Here is a 12,445-nt window from a genome sequence, read left to right as displayed (position 1 = left end):
CAAAAAAAATCAAATATGTTAAAAAATATTTAGCCATCTAATTATTGATTTTTTTAACTCTTTAGCTAGAAAACTGAGAGAGAGGAAGTGAGGAAAGCGGAGACTTGTCATCTGTTAGGTCATATGCGTAATTCATCAAAACTACACCTGTCATAGATGATCTTACTTCTTTGATGGATTATCCCTACAGACATATCTCAAACATTCTACGTTTTGATCCGTTCGTTAGTACGAGACCTATCATAAATGATTTGTCAAGGATGGCTTCGCTTATGCGTATCATAAATTGAATGTGTAGATTGGCTTAAAAAAGTAATTATTTATTTATGTCACCAAGATCATTCATATATAAATTAAAGTTCCACGTAAAAATAGATCTAATAATTTTTATAGTAACAAATTATGGTGCATAACCTTAATAAAAAAATAAAAAAGAAAGAGAATACTGAGTGGGAGGAGCAGATGCGGTGGTTCGTACTTATTATACGTACCTGTAGCTCCAAGAGAAAAGGGTGATCGGATCGGTGGATTTAATGTAATGGTTAGTATTACCGGGTCAACTGTTTAAACTTAAAAATAAATGGTTAGATATTTTTCTTTTTTTCTCAGAAATTATTAGAGCGTCACGTGGTGGTTTAGAAGCTTTTGTAGGAATCCCACGTGGCGGTTTGAGAGCGTTTGTAGAAAGTTTAATGGACCTTTAGTATATAATATATAATAATATATTTATTTTTTGGCTAGACGATTCCTCAAATTTACATTTCACGGGCTATAATATTGATACTATAGGATTCCTCGACTTATGAGTGTTTATAGAGTGCCATGCTAAATCATATTGGTTGCTTGCGTTCTGAACAAAAGTTACTGGTTCTACCTTCGTGCAAGTGAACTTAGGGGTCATCCGATGGCTTAGCTGAGCCCTTAATTAGTTGATGTCGTTTCATATCAGAAACGAAACAACTTGGAAGTTTGAACGGGATTTTTCTTAAAAAAAAACAGCAAAAGTAGTTTGCAGATCAAAGTTTGAACCAAATCTTAATTGATAAATTGCACCGGAGCAGTATATGTTTGGGGACTCAAGAGTTTGGATGGATCCACATCGATGGACTCATGGCACTCACGGCTGTTTTTGTGGCGCAGATCTTCTGGTGCAGGGAGATCACCAGTGAAAGAGGTCGAAGTATATGTAGTCGTTGTTTCGTCGCGCGTGCAGAACGTAAGGCTCACGTAGCACGTTCTTTTTTCTATATATAAATCTAAGCGATTATCAGGGACAACATATCACGGAGGGATTACTGTTTCTTTTTCATAAATATGATCCAACGGTGTAAAATAATGGGTCCAACAGTTTAAGTGAAAACCGAAGGCTAGATGATTTGTTTTTTATTAGAATTTCTAGAAATTTCTCTAATTTACTAGAACGCCACTTGGCGGTTTAGGAGCGTTTGTAGGAAGTTTCATGAACTTTTAGTATATAATAGATAGAAGATAGATAGATAGATGTTGTGTTTTATGAAACACTTATATCATAAAACTTGTGGATATATGCCACTTGTCATAATACACGTGGTTTTCTACAACTTTGTCCATAAAAATGCGATTTTCTAAATTTTACTTTTAAAGCTACAGTTCGGACATATTTTTTTGTTTTTTTATGATATGATTATATCAAAGGTACAATGTACATGACTATCAACGCTCTAACACACTCTAACATATACATGTTAGAGTCAGTATAAATACATAATCTAACCTAATCCTACTAAAAACGTACCCACATGTATCTAACACCAGTCACCACACAAACATACTCCCTTTGTTCCAAAATATTGCAACCTATAATTGGATGGGACACAACCTAATACAATAAATCTGGACAGGAGCCTGTCCAGATTGGTCGTATTAGGATGTGTCCCATTCAATGTTGGGTTGACGGAGAGAGTACGTGTTAGCACAAGTTGACAATGGCCTCACAAAACCAGAAAAGAGAAACCATTCATTTCATCTTACTTTATGTTTGTCATAAGTTAAACATTTGTATCTTTGACCATTAATTTTTTTGACATCAATATAGTTTTATATCATAAGATTTACGTTATTATTCATCATGACATATACTTTTTGTTGACGGGTTATACCCCGATCACAATTTCCGTACATATATGGTTTATTTGGAGGACGTAGGGATTGACTGATATGAGGATGCAAATGAATCTGTGAAGAAGAGGAAAGGAGATATGGATTTTTATATAGGTTTGGGTCCCCTGATTATTGGTAATATGTCTATTCCTGTTGGCTGGAGGCCGGTTTTGCTATATATGTATATATATGTGTGTGCGCGCGTGCATGTGCGTGTGTATCGGTGTAAAGCTCAGGCATGGAGGTCGACGACTAGTTGTTGTTAGCTTCCTCAAGTAGTGACTCGATAAGATCGAGGGTTGCTTGTATTAGGCTTCTATGGCTTGTATTTATATCCTCAATTGCTTACCTGGTCCAAGTAGAACTAGGGATGTAAGTATGAATACGATCTGAGTAATCCTAACTGGGTCGAAATAGGACTCTGTTTCTCTTTTCTGATTTGGAACTCCTTTCTTATTTACTCAGGATTTTTGTCATATGCATGAGACTTGTTTTCCAACATGACTTGGTATATAGTGGGTCTATCGAGATAAGTACATGTATAGGGTGCTGGCCACAAGTAGAAGATCTGCAGTCACAAAGAAAACACACACGCACTATGTGAAAGAACACGTCAAGAACAAACGCACAGTGTTTGGAAAACTTTTCTAGCTCACTTCCTTCTCTAATCCTCTCTTCAAGAGCATCTTCGGTATGTTTCTCTCTAGATCCCGATGGTCTAATCAACGATATAGGAGTTGTTAGACCGACAGCGGCGATAACAACAACAAGCTGGCGAGGAGATCGATGGGTGGTCTGACCGGTGGCAAGACGTTGGTCTGACTAGCAGCATCGGGGCGGTCTGACCAGCAGCTAGGGTTCGGTTTGACCAGCTTTGATCTGATAGTTTGATTGATACATCTCCATTAGGTTTCAGGGTTCTTTTAATTCCACAAAAAGATTTGGTTTTTGGTGTTCTTACCATTCACCCTCTCTAGTAGGTTTGGTTCTTGTGTTCGATCCTACATATTATGCCCCTCCCCTAGAGCTCTCTCCCCTCTCCCTATGTTCGAGGCTCTAGGAGCTCACTAGCACCGGGGGAGAAGCCATTTTATCAAAGCCCCGTGAATTGGGTAGCAAATCGTGAATTTTCCCATGCTCCCCACTATAAAAGGGATTGTTCTCTCCTTTTGTATGTTTTTTTTTATGATATGACACGGTAGAAATTGTCCTTTGTTTTATGATTGCCTGGACACGTATATGTGAACACGCACCAAACACACATACTTGTAAGTATGCCCCCTTTAACAAATACTCCCTCAATTCCATATTATAATATGTTTTGGGATTGTTCTAAGTCAAACTTCTTTATTATTGACCAAGTTTATATATAGAAAAACATAGCAACCTCTAAAAAATCTAAATGAGTTTTATTAAATTCACCATTTAATATATTTTTGTAGTATATTTGTTTTGGGTTACAAATGTTGCTACACTTTTCTATAAAAACTTGGTCAAACTGAATAAGTTTGATTTTGGACAAACCCAAAACATCTTATCATAAGGAACTGAGGAAGTACTCAAGAGATGGATGTTAGCAATCAATCCATAACATCATTAAATTCATAAAGCAATATTGGACCTTAGTGGATAGCCTGGACATGAGGCCATGCATCGCCTAGCTAGGCCAATGTGCAACCCAGCTAGGTCTTACAGCCCATGCTATTGATCACAACCAATCTGGACGTAGACCCAAAGCCTGCTTTCATGGGTTGTAGGGGCTTGCTAGAACATCACGCATGTGGAAGGGGGATTTGAGGGACCATGGGCACATGGTGATTGGGAGGGTTCACACGAGTGATGTGTGGGAAAAATACAGAGGGGTGTACCGTAGGGTCATAGGCAGGGTATGCTGGTACCATTTTTGGATAGAATGATGTCCAATAGAATGGTCCTTAGTAGTAGTTACTCCCAAAAAAAAAAAAACCTTTCATCAAGCATTTCATAGAAAATGAGAAATGATGAAAGCACTATGCATCCTTCTAGCCCCATTTTATCATGTAATTGTTTGGACACATTATGATAAGGACATCACTTTTTCGGATACACACAACAACAACAATCCTCCATCAGTCATTCAAGGACCAATAACAAGAGTTCGTGCGCGACAATTGAATTTAGAGCTGAGCTCGTTCCTATGTTCTCCTTTATATGATTTTGAGAATAGATTGCTACCTAATGATTATATTGTGATTAGGAACAATGAAGATGACAAGGAGATACTTGGAGAGGGACTTAGAGGCATGGATGATCATCAAGGACGTCCAAGTTAAGGTGGAGGCCCAAAACAAGTCGACTTCGAGTACGATTCGGAGTTCAGGACCAGTCTGCACTAAAACGAGTGCCCAGGTCGCATACGTGCTCGGATTGGGGCGTTCTTTATATGGATGTAAAGCTAAGAAGATAACCTTTCCAATGGTTATGGTTCCATGTCCAAATTCTTTCCGAGTCAATAGTAATCGATCTAACAAGTTGACGTCCAGAATCTGTTCCGATGGCGCGTCACCGTATTTGGGCCTTTGGGCCGTGTATCGTGTTGGAACTCATTAGGGTTAAGTCAAGGGTTGTTTGCACGACCCTAAACTCTATATATTAGTACCCCCCGTCACCTTTAGGGTTTGGGGTTTTGCTTAGATTATTCTGTCAAGAACAGTTTCGCCGCTAGATCGGTTTGTAAGACCCCAACTTGTGAGTTTAATCATTCATCTGCAATTTTGGCTATATTCTTCCTTGTTCTTGTTTGTGTTCTTCGATTCATAAACAGGGATTAGCCTTCTCGGCAGGTCATCCATGTTTCGACATGGGCGCTAACCAGAGGAGACGTGGTGCTACGATTGTGGGGCTCAAGAGCGTGTTCATTCAGAAGCCGGATCGAGTTGTATCGTGACTCCGCCCAAATCGACTGAACCTTTCGGAAGATCGGGAACCCTAGTCCACATCACATTATGGAGGTGAACATAATTCAAATGTATTTCCATTCTTCAAACAAACTATTTCTTATAATATTTTTGTATTGCACATATATCAAGTCCACTCTATGAGGAAAGTCCACTCTTTTTAATTATGCATACGTTGCATGGACAGTTGTACGAGGACATCATGAATGAATCATATCCTGATTATGTTTGATGTCAATCTGTAGAGAGATGTATTGTTAATTTTCATCCCCTCTTTATATGTCTAATTGTTTAACACACCTCTTAAAGTGATTGATTGGTTAAAACAACACAATACCATGTGATAAATTCCAGTAAAAAGAAAAACCATATCATAGAACCATATTCTTCGAGAGAAGGCACCGGAAGTATTTGAGTTTGATTTCTTAATCCCAGATAATTGTCATTCATTTCTATTTGGTAACAAACAAATTTTGCTTTCTCATATAGCAAACAAAGTACATAAATAGCTAGGTAATCTTAACACAAAATTTTATTCCATCTTGATCATTCTTTCTTCATCTTGCCAATCATATGTAGTTTAGAATACGAGGCACATCAGCAATCTTGACTGGCTTTAGAATATAATCCTTTGCTCCTCCATCGAAGCACCTCCAATGAGGAAAAAAAAAAGAAGAAAAAAGGAGCACATATTAGGATCCACAAGCTCAGATGAGAATTTATCAACTAAAGAAATCAAGGTATAAGTTTTCATACTTACTTTCTGATCCTTTCTGGGATGTTATCAGAGGAAGCAATTATCACCGGGAGATGTGCCAGTCTAGGTGATTTCTAAAAGTAAAAACAAGTCAAATTTTAACATGTAAAATATTTGCTAGAAACATTGTAATATATATATGATGAAAATTAACACTATACTCCGATCCATGACACTATTGTACGCACCTTCACTTCCATGAGTAAGTCATAGCCGGTCATCTGTGGCATACAATAGTCACTAACAATCATGTTCACATCATGTTCCTGTGTCCATCAGAGATAAAAACATGTTTGTTGTATGATATGTAAATAACATTACCTAATAAACAAGTAGAAAACTTTTAATTTACCGAGTCCAAAAACACTAATGCTTGCATGACACTTTCTACTGCAGTCACTGCATATATCAAACATGGAAACACTTAGTTAACAACAGTCTAAAAGAATGGCAGAAGATATTAAACATGGAAACACATAGTTAACAACAGTAAGAAAACATGGAAACTTGCACAACAAAGAACCTCGGACGTTATGGCGCATTAAGGCCATGGAAATAACATGTCGATCAACATGGGTATCATCCACAACAAGCACATGGGGGGATGACATTGCAAGGTTTCAGTGTAGAGTTACTTTGAATTTTAGTTGAGGAAAATGGACCTATAATGCACTTATTTATAGTGCAAAATTCTCAAATCGTGGAGATATTGCAAAGATATAATATCAATTCACTGGCATGAATGTTAGCTGTCATATCTCACAATATCACCAATGATCGTATATTTGATAATTTTGATATATTATACAATGTATAATGATAAATGACTTTGTCCTCTTTCGTACCTATAAAGGTGTTCATTTTGCACAAATTAATTATAGTAACCTTGCAACAATTGTATCAAGCTAGGAGGAAAAATACAGTCTAATGAATGAGCTAATATTTGATATATCTATAATGATAAATGTCGTTGCACTATTTAATTTGTTCATATTGAAATGTTCAATACAATAAAGAGGCTTGTGTAAATTAATTAATTGGTCACCTTCTGGTTTGATAGACGGTATGGTACTAAATGAAAGAAAGCAAGTGAATAGTACCGTACATGGGCATGTTGTGGCCCATTGGTCCAAAAGGCCCACCTTTTAAAGCTTGTACTTCCCCTCTATGGTTTTTACAAGACCTTATTTCGTAAGACCCATCTCGTGGTCTTGTTTTCGTGCCATTTATCAGGTAGGCCATCCTTAGTAACGTACTATTTACACGCGATTGACCACAATGCTGTAGTCACCATAGATTTAAGGCAATGTATAACAATAACTACTTATTTAATATTAAAATTATCGCAAAACTATAGATTTTAATGTTTAAATCCCTAACGCTACTGATATATTGAAGTTATAAATGTTGCATATTGAAGTTATAAATATTATAATACTTGAACAAACAATTTATTGAATCAAAAGTCTAGTAGATACATATCAAAATGGTTAGTACAATATTATTAGTATAACATATTACAATATTAATCAAGCCAACCCCTAGAGTTCTCCTCTATGTCGGCCTTCTTCTCCAGCTCAAGAAGCTTGGACTTGGCCTTCTCAAGTTTGGCCTTCTTCTTGTCCAGCTCAGGGCCAAGGTATTGGCTCAAATCAATGATCTCGATCATCTTCCTCAGGGCAACGGCATCAACTCAAATCTTCTCCTCAAGCCCCACCAGCTCGAAGAGATATATGGCCACACGACAGAGTGTTTCCTCTTTGTGACTCACAACAGCGTTTCATCATCCATTGTTGTAACATCCTGAAAATTCCCGACAATAAAAATCACTAAAATTTCGAACTTTTTAAAACTTCTGCATCATGCTGGATGTTATGGTTGCTATTGCTTGCCAAACTATAAATTGTCACTACTGAAAATTAAGCTAAAGCTATACAACTGAGTAACAATTATAAAAATAAGATATTTATTATGAACTCTATAAATATTTACGCACGAGAAAACAAAGCCAGACAAAGGAAAGGTTAATTATCTATTTAATTTAAATACTAAATATTAAATATCAATTTAATTTAAGTAACAATCCCTGGATCAAATATTAAATACTTGAACCATGTGATGCGTGCCATGAAGTATAAACACTTAGGAAATGATAATCATTCAAATAAATGGAACTCTATCTATAGAATAGTTTTACTGGGAAAAATTAATTAGATATTATATAATTTGAATTGAATCACAAATGCTAAATTATAGAAATCCATGTGGTGGTAAAACCAATCCAAAAAGATAAACCAATATGTGTGAAAACAGATAAATACCAAAATCCCAAATATAGGAAATTATAAAAATCTAGGATATATATTAAATATTGGACAATATTAAATTTTGGGAAAATTCACATTTGAGCACTTAATATGGTCACTCAACTGCTTAGGAGTAAAATACAAATTTAATTTGCAACTTTTCTCAATTTATAAATAAACCAAAGCCCTAAAAATAGGAATACTTAGAAAATATATAATAAAAATAAAAATATGTTCAATATTAAATTTGAATACAAATTTCGATGGATTAACTTAGGCTTGGTGTATTTTACATTGTGACAAAATTAGTGGCAATAGTATATTTTTCCTAATTGCAAAATACCCTATAAAATCAAAAATAGTTGGCTAGCACTGTTCATTAGCCCTCTAGGTGTTTGATTTGGTTCCCTAGCCACCACCCCTCCTCTGCCGCGCTCCCCCTCGAGCCCCGCGCCGCCCCTGCGCGCGCCGCGCCGCTGCCGCCCTCTGCTGCGCCGCTGCCTTGCGCCCCGCGCCGCCGCGCGCCGTCTTGTCACCGCCGTCGCCCTGCCGCGTCATGTCGCCGTCGCCGCGCCGTCTCCATCCCGCCGCGCGCCGTCGCCGTCAACGGTCGCATCCTCTCGAGCCCCACTCCTCCGCGCGTGCCGTCGTCGTCGCCGTCGCATCGACATCATCGCCGCGCCGCGCGCCGTCGCCATCGCCGTCGCATCGGCTTCGCTGCCGCGTCGCGCGCCGTCTCGTCGCGCCCCGCACCCCGCGCCGCCATTCCATGTGCCGCTGCTGCGCCGTCGTCCGTCGCGTCACACAAGGATGAGCCCCGTGCCACGTCCCGTTGCCGCGCTAACGTCCTGTCAAGGCGCCATGCCATGTGCGCCTATGCCCTAACCGCCCTAGCCCAGCATCTAGCCCGGTTGGCAATGGGTTGGCAAGCTTATCCTCTCCGCCTCTCCTATAAAAGCCTCCCCCACCGTCTCCCTTCCTCTCCACACCATCTTGGCTGCCATCACAAGGCCAAGCCCCCATAAAACCCCATCCCTCTCTGCTTCTTCCTTGTACACATTTCGTCGAACACCTTGTGGGCGTGCTGCACCCTCTTCTCCGCTCCACCACTGCACCCGATCTTCGTCGTCCCGCCGTCTATCGGTAAGTCCACGCTCCTCAGGTCTCTCCTGGTTCCGTAGAAACTCGAGCCTCCTTCAATTTTGGCGACTAGCGCCCGTAGCCGTGCTGGCCCGGCCACCATTATGCCGCCGGCGAGCTTGCCGTGGACAAGCCATCCCGGAGCTCTTCCTAGCCATCTAATAAGTAAAATGGAACCCTCACACGTCATAGATGCTCACGCCCGCACCAATTTGGTCGGAAACCCTCCGTATCGCCCTAGCACCTAGCTACCCGTGCCCGGCCATGGCGGCCGTGCGGCGCCGCTCGCCCCCGCGCCGTCCTACGCCGTGACCGCCGGCAGGTGGACGCCGGAGCCTTGCCGCTCCCTCCCCTGGTCGCCGTCGGGTCGCCCTCCGCCGGCCTTGCCGCGCGCGCTGCGCCGCCCCTGCTGGTCCCACACGGTCTGGAGGTAGAAGACGATAGGAAAAGAACGAGAGAGAGAGAGCAGCCGAGCCACTGACAAGCCGGCCCAACTCCCCATTTTTCTCTAACAAAAATAATTCGGTAGAAAAGATAATAAGACCCCTGACCCCACCCGTCAGTGACTCTGAGCTGTAGATAGGTTTCGGATTAAAATAAATCGGATGTGAACAGTACTGTTCGCAATTATTCAAATTTGAATCTTTACACTAGCATAACTTATTCATTTTAACTCGGATTTGAGTGAAACTTGAACCTAAATTCATCTAAATTCATAAGCTTTCCAATGGTATATAGTTCACTATTTAATAAAATATGTTTATAATTAAAAGTTAATTAATATCAAGATGATGCATAATAGTTAACTTAAAAATGTGCTAATAAATAAAATTGAAAATATACTGTAAAGTAGATGTCAAATAATTGTCTTTAACATGCTTTCTCACTGTAAAACCCATGTAAACTAATTAGAAGCATTGTTTCAAATTAATTAAAGCATAGGAAATGCTAGTGCCATTTATTAATATATGTCCCTATATAATTATACGCATGCGTCCAAAGTATATAAATAATGTTTAGCCTCATATTTCGTGACTAAAATATAAACACACATAGAAGAGTCTTTAACTTATTTATGAGAGGTAATAACAGAGCTAGTGTGACTAAAATCACCCACACCAAAATTAATTAAACGGCATTTCCTATACAATAGTATATGTTTAGATTGGGAATCAACCCTTAAGTTGTATAGACGGTAACTCACTCATAAATCCACTTAAAATCACATGTACTATATAGCCTATAGTAAATAGCAACTATTCAGTAAATGATTCAATATTAAGATATTGTGCACACACATATACTGCACAACCCATTATAGCTATACGGTGTAGTATTAAATTGCTTGATTGCACGTATTAAAATTAAAGAGAGTATATGATGAACATGTATGGTAGATAAATCCTAATTATAGACCTTGACCTAATATAACCTAAGTTCAATTGTAAATTAAGATTATTCATTGTAAAATTATGTGATGAGATAATCTGTAACTATAATATTATTAGCCTCACAAGTGTAACATATAGAGCATGGATAATTATTAACCTTTCATAGTTTATGGTGACAAATAAAATATGTTCATAATAATAGAAATGATTCATAGTAATTATTTGACTGATCCTAAATCCATCCGACAACAGAACCTCTAGTATACGACCATTTTATTTAGATAGATGCATGTGTAGCCATAATCCTTCCATAGCCATTAGCTAGACTACACCACATATTAGCCAGATACGTATCTCATTTATACTACATTGGCTAGCTCCTGAATAGACCACCATGACAACAGAAAGATTAAGAAACTTTAGCCCTTAGCATGTTGGAATCCATTAGCAAGCGCGAATAATATGAGCAACCTTAGGTTCGACCTCAACAAATATATTTTGTTTGTACATATTTGATTGTTGTTTGAATATTGGTTTTTCTCGCGTATTATAGAATTTGTATATCGGTTAGTCGTGAGGCAACGTATGCAGCTTCCAGGAGGTGAAGGTTGATCACGATTGTATTAAGAATAAGGACTATCCTGAGCAGGCAAGTCATCACTATTCCTTGATCACGTTGATCCCAATTGCGAAATTGTTTTGTTTACAAATAAAAATTGCATGCAATGATGAACATCCTACTTGCGATTATGCCATGCCTTGATTATTGTTTACCCCTTATTCCTTCGTAACCATGTTTACGTATGAGTCCCTAGTCAACTATGACAAATGCTTAGAAATGCTATTCTAGAATCATGCATACTCATATTTATCAAATACTATATGCTTGGGCAATTACCTTGGGGAAGGTAATTGAGATGTGGCATGTGGAGACATGAGCACCACATTGCCATGATATTGATGACATGATTTGTGAAAGGAGAAATAAAACTAAACAACTGTTTTCGACTGGGGCGGACGGAGGATTTGGGTGGTATCTGGAAAAGGCTAGTACCGTCCCCGGTCAATTAAGGACCGAGCCATGAAGTTAAGCATGAAACGACCCCCGTACAACCGTACTTCTCGAATGGGTATAGACCTAGCGGATTAGATAGCCGAGCGGAGGCAGTATCCCTGCATAGATGGTTCACCCCTGAGTGAGGCAGGTGCGCTACGATGGGACAGCCGTTGAGGTAGGGCCGAGAGGCGTGCCCTACATCGGTGTCGCCATTGGTAGGACTGCCATGAGTGTGTGAGAGAGAGAACTTAACTTGAACCATAATTTAATATGTGTGTGAGACTTCTCTTTCCCGGGAGCGCCAGAACTCCTCTCACTGCTAGAAACATGGACGCCTAGAGTGCATGAGGATTTAAGTTCATGGAGCGGGTACTGCCAATGCGAGGTTATCGAAAAGCTTTGCCGTGACGCGTCTCATGTGTTGGGACGAGGCTCATGTGTTGGGCAGTCGCGGAGTGCGGGTAAAGTGTACATCCACTGCAGTGTGAGTAAACCAAATCTATTCGAATAGCCGTGCTCGCGGTTATTGAGCACCGGGACATGTATTACACTTGGCTAGACTCTAAATTCTTAACTTGTGTGGGATGGGATATTGCATGATGAATTTTATGCTGATGGAGCCACTTCCTGAGAGGAGGGAAGGTGGACGTCCTCAGAAAACCATGACGACGCAATGGCGGGAAGCTATCCTTGGGATTACAATGGATGGTGGACAGAAC

The 12,445-nt window shown here is 39.6% G+C and overlaps 1 protein-coding gene across 1 annotated transcript; it reads right to left on the bottom strand.

Annotated features, from left to right (window-relative positions):
• Positions 1-5,644: 5,644 nt before the first annotated feature.
• LOC127781192 (two-component response regulator ORR13) lies at positions 5,645-6,443 on the bottom strand. Its single transcript, XM_052308112.1, has 5 exons — positions 6,356-6,443; positions 6,185-6,231; positions 6,021-6,098; positions 5,836-5,906; positions 5,645-5,726 (listed from the first exon to the last, which is right to left on the bottom strand). Exons 1-5 carry the CDS (start codon positions 6,441-6,443, stop codon positions 5,645-5,647), a joined length of 366 nt encoding a protein of 121 aa, XP_052164072.1.
• Between the last annotated feature and the right edge of the window lie 6,002 nt (positions 6,444-12,445).

This window comes from Oryza glaberrima, chromosome 8 (genome assembly GCF_000147395.1).
Source record: "Oryza glaberrima chromosome 8, OglaRS2, whole genome shotgun sequence".
Classification (NCBI taxonomy): domain Eukaryota; kingdom Viridiplantae; phylum Streptophyta; class Magnoliopsida; order Poales; family Poaceae; genus Oryza; species Oryza glaberrima.
The sequence above is the reverse complement of the archived record's forward strand: the minus strand, read 5'-3'. Positions and strand labels throughout refer to the sequence as shown.